At 42.8% G+C, this 5,078-nt stretch overlaps 1 protein-coding gene across 1 annotated transcript in view; it reads left to right on the forward strand.

Moving 5' to 3' along the window:
• GEN1 (GEN1, Holliday junction 5' flap endonuclease) overlaps positions 1-5,078 on the forward strand; it is a 29,046-nt gene that overhangs the window by 9,317 nt on the left and 14,651 nt on the right. Inside the window, exons 4-5 of the mRNA XM_019520786.1 lie at positions 2,138-2,314; positions 3,875-3,985. Coding sequence (XP_019376331.1) covers positions 2,138-2,314; positions 3,875-3,985 — 288 coding nt within the window. The remainder of the gene's footprint in view (positions 1-2,137; positions 2,315-3,874; positions 3,986-5,078) is intronic.

The following is a 5,078-nucleotide window of genomic DNA, read 5'->3' on the forward strand; positions in this document are numbered from 1 at the left end:
GGTGGGAGGTCTGTAGTAGACTCCCACCGTTGTGTCCCCATTGTGTATTGGGGTGCAGTAAATTGATTAACTCTGCTGTAGGATACTACTGTCCAGGACAAGTGCTATCCTACACCAGAGTAATTGCATGAGCTGAAACACGTGTAGATGGTGACCAGGGCTGGCTGGGGCACAAGGGTGCTACAGTGCAGGGGCTGCCTGCTAGCTAGACCTGCACTGTAGCATATGCATTCAACTTTCTCACATCATTACTTTGACTCTTTCAATCCTTTTCTTGCTTAAGCAATGCTGTGTATTTACCAAAGACATTATGGCCATGTCCAGCTGAGAGTGGCTGTGCAGTATGTGGCACCACAGAGACATGTGCGGTGCCACATGCTTCACATTCAGTTGTTCTCCGCGCTGCTCCAGGTTTGTTTGTTTTTTTGACACCTGGAAAAGATGTGGGGTGGCACACACAGCAGCAGTGTGCACCACCCAAAGCTGGAACCTGGCCAGCCAGAGCCATGCTTCGCTGCCGGCCAGGCTGTATGCAGCAAGCTTGCCACTGCTACAGCCCTAGGAGGCCCCCAGGTAAAGCTGCTGGAGGCCCCAGCCTCCCCTACCCCACCCGGGGTAACTTGCCATGTGCCAGAGTGCAGATGGCACAGATGTTCCCCGAGGATAACTTATTACTTTAAATTACCTATCAATCAAATCAAGAGCAAGACCTTATAAAGGGGGATAAGGCAAAATGCTGCGTTTATTGATTACATGAAGCAGATGCATAAGCTTGGACACACCAGTCATACAAACAAACACAGACGAACAGACCTAGACAGACATACAGACAAAACCACTCCAGTAAGATGTTATAGTTACCAGCAGACATTGCTCAGTATTAGCACTGGGTGGCCAGCCCAGGCTCATTGAGGGTGATGGGAGCGAGGGTGAACAGACGTGCCTGTGCTCCAGGAAGTTGCAGAGAGCTGATTCCCCAACATGGCTTGGCTGCATCTCACTTATAGGGATTTCAAGTCTTTGTTCAGCATTGAGTTTTTTCCATGCTTAGTTTTTAATGAGAGGTGGTTTCTTATCCATCTTCTGGTTATCTCAATTTGAGGTCATTACAGTAAAGTTGGTATCTCAGAGTTGGTATCTCAGCCTTGAGGCATTGTGTAGATCAAATGGCAGTATATGCAGAATTCCTTCTTTTCACTATCTCCTTTTGCACCTGATCACTGACAAGTTCTTCAGCCATCCATTAATTAGTTTGCAGTCTGGTAACTCATACACTGGTGCCTTGTTGCTTACACAAACAGTCAAATCTTCTTTTTTTGCTTTCATGCAAAAAAATTCCCATTCTTGCACCATTCACCCTCTCACACAGACTCTCATGTACACAGGGTATACAAAGTTCATTTACTCACGTCAAGCAAGGAAGAAGCACAAAATTGAGCTTTAGTTCATAAAAGACAAAAATAAAGCTAATACAATCATAGAGGTTTATCAATTCAATACTATTATCAATTATTTATATTAGTTTAAAATATAAACTTTTAAACTAATATATATAAAATCAACTAATATGCCAAAATTCATACTAAAAACTAGCGGCAGCACAAGGTGCCCCACCACTAGTTGTCTTTGGGGAACCAAGCATCTACCCACATCTGGATGCGGCCTACCCGACTGAGTGGGAGGGAGTGTGAAACCATGGGGTACTTCATTAAAACATGATGCACAATGGAAGTTTAAGAAGCTATCCTGCCTCTTATGCCTCTTTCACTTCCCACTTCTGTGTCAGTTCTGGCCTAATCTTAATAGTAATGGATGCCAATTCCTCAGCCTCCCATCTTCAGAGGTATTCTGAAAGTCCATTTAATCTATGCAGTTTTCTAGCAGAAATGACCAGTTACCATTCAGTACTGGTGATTCTAATTTTTCCCTATTCTCATTTTAAATATAGGATTTCCAGGCAAAAATCACATTTTTGTTTATCATGTTAATCATCTTAAAATCTCTCTTAGGTTAACAGCATTATATAATAATGGCCATTGCAGGTATGCACAACCATACTCAACTGGATGAGCATTTAGAACAAATGGGATCATTGAAAGCTTAGTGTCTGTGTCTTGACATTTTTGTTTTGATTTAGTGCCTTGAAATGTTGGAGTGTTTAGGAGTTCCTTGGGTTCAAGCAGCTGGTGAAGCAGAGGCCATGTGTGCTTACCTGAATGCAAATGGATATGTTGATGGCTGCATCACTAATGATGGTGATGTTTTCTTGTATGGAGCTCAAACAGTTTATCGCAACTTTACTATGAATGCTAAGGTAAAATGTTTAGATTTTTTTTTTTCCTTCAGGCTTCCTCAGACACTCATTCTCTGATTAAATAAATGGGAAATGCCATGAAGATCTTGAGCAATTAATTAGGTATCATTCTTTTATCCTCCAGTATTTGGATTTGCTTAAAATAACCTGTCTAACTCAATTCACTAGTGTCCAAGTGCTGGATGTACAAGGAAAATAGCTGAATTGAATAGCAAAAAATGTATCACGTCTCTTGTTGTTTGAGACAGAATAAAGGCATATGGGAACATCAGTCTTATTGTTTAAATACTAGTGCTTACTCATTTGCATATGACACTTTAATATAAACAAATTTACAGTTGATGATGACTTGCTCCTCAGATTGAATACTGATGGGACAACATCTTCTGTGTCCAAATAATAAGCAATGATCCAACTACCCCGGAGTATTCAAATATATGAACTGAAACAAACTATAAACTTAAGATCTTGAATTGAAATGTACATTCACTAGAAATATAGGTTTTTATGACTGGTGGGAAAGGTAAAATACAGCTCTTGAATCCATTATGTCTTTAGTATATGCAGAGGTTTCTTTTAGTTTGTTTAGTGCAGCAAGCAAATGGACAAAATGTTGGCATTTCAACTGTATCTTGGTATAAGAAGTCTCAGTTTTGAGCTAGGAAAACACATTAATGGTTAAAAGAATTAACGGAACAGAGAGACAGCTAGGAGCACTTCATACCTTTTAAAAAAGAACTCATGTAGGACAATGTGCCTCTGTTCATTTTTTACCCATTAGTTTTCTTTCCATACAAATGACTAATTAAGAGCCCTATTTTCAAACTTAGCTACTCAAGGTATTGAAATGGATGTTTCTTGCAGGTGTCTGTCTATTCATCTGTCTTGAAAAGTAGGTTATTGGGCAAAAAGTTGAAAACCTTTGGTACATATCAGCCCTGATTCCCCCCCGTATTATGTTTTGATTCTCTGTACTTTGAGCTTCAAATAGTTCTGTCAGCTGTAACCCTGATATATCAGGTCAATGTGGATTCTAAAAGCAGCAGTCCTTGAATGATGTGTCCAGTCCCTAGTAATAGATAGTATTAGTATCAGTCATGCTGTTTGTACTGGTGACAAAAATGGTTTGGGTTGTTCTGGCAACGGTTGAACACTGTGGCCCATTGTTGACAACCCCAACTCCGGGATTAAGACTCCTTATGCAACCTCGATTTGCCCTCTTGTCTAAACACCTTATGATATAATCTCCAGTTAAACAGCTGAATGCTGCTTCTACAGAGCCACTGCCTTATTCATGGCAGAAGATAGAGCAGCTCTGGGGATGAATTATGGTTGTCAATTTTTTTAAGAATCTATTGTGTATAGGGCCACCCCTCTCCCATATGTTACAGAAGTTGGAAGATGCATAGTGAATAAATTGCTGGATTGCAGGAAGAGAAAGGATTATGGACTCATAGTTTAAGATGGGACAGAGCTCACCCATGCCAGCAACATACCAATGAACCAGGATAAACAGAACTACAGCTAGAAAACCAGCTATCATCTTTTTCCTTTTTATAGGACCCCTATGTTGACTGTTACACGATGTCCTCTATTAAGGAGAAGCTAGGTTATGACAGGGAGTGTCTTATTGGACTAGCAGTTCTTCTTGGTTGTGATTATCTTCCTAAGGTAAGGAAGCTGCAGATCAGTTACTGTTCACCATAAGCCAGTGGTTTATTTTTCTGGATGGTATAGAAAGAAAGACTTGAACGTAACTGATTACCAGGGATCATGGTTTTCTCTGTTTAAAAACTGTAAATTCTCTCATTTAAAAAAATTAAATCTGTGATGTGCCTCCTCCTCCCCCTCTACCTCCCACCCTGGGAGTGCACACAGCAGTGGGGAGCCAGTCTCACCCTCCTGTGCTTCCAGGATGAGCTGCTCACAGCTCCATCCTGCTGTGAGTGGCTCATCCTGCTCCCTGGCTCCATCCTGCTCCCTGGCTGGGCCCTTCAGTTGCGCATTCAAGCCTTAGCCCTGCCCAACTCACTCCCTCTCCCTCTATTCCTCCCTTCCCCCCTTCCTCCCTATGGGGGCCTTAATCCCCCCTGCCCATGTGCCAGACCTACCTACAGGAGCTGCTGTCCAAGCTGCCTGGCAGCCATGTGCATGTGTGAGCACGCACATTCACATGGCACCCCCTGCCTGACAGCCCTCCTCCCGTTCCCCCCAACCTTATGCCGACTGGAATTCTGCCAGCCTACTGAGAGCTTTTGCAAAAGTGGAAAATCCATGCGTTTCTCCGTTAACCGAGAAAAACGAATATTTTTCATTTTAAAAAGGAAAATCCTCATTTTTTTCTGTGTTTCTGTGGGAAACACAGAATCAGGATCCCTGATGATTACAGAGAGATAACTGAAAAAGGACCCAAAACTCATAACATAAAAATACTTTTAAAATACTTCACAAGCATAAATCTTCATACAAATGGGTATGTATGAAGATAAGCACACAATGCGGAAGTTGAGAAGGCATCTGGAACATTCAGCAGATATGTAGGAGAGCTGGCACATGTTCTCTAAAGCATAGGGGGATGGCTTCTGCTGCTGTGTGCACCCCAGCTGGGGGAGGCATGGGGGCATGTCCCCACCTTGATCTGTGCATGAGGCAAGGGTGGATTATTGTGGTGATTTCAGGGCTGGAGGCTTTTCCAGTGGTGGGGGCTGGGGCTGGGGCTGGGGCTGGGCTGCACTCAGGGCAGGGGGGGGGGGGGGTGGGGGGG

The sequence above is a fragment of the Gavialis gangeticus genome, unplaced genomic scaffold (genome assembly GCF_001723915.1).
Source record: "Gavialis gangeticus isolate Ggan-Ray unplaced genomic scaffold, GavGan_comp1, whole genome shotgun sequence".
NCBI classification, from domain to species: domain Eukaryota; kingdom Metazoa; phylum Chordata; order Crocodylia; family Gavialidae; genus Gavialis; species Gavialis gangeticus.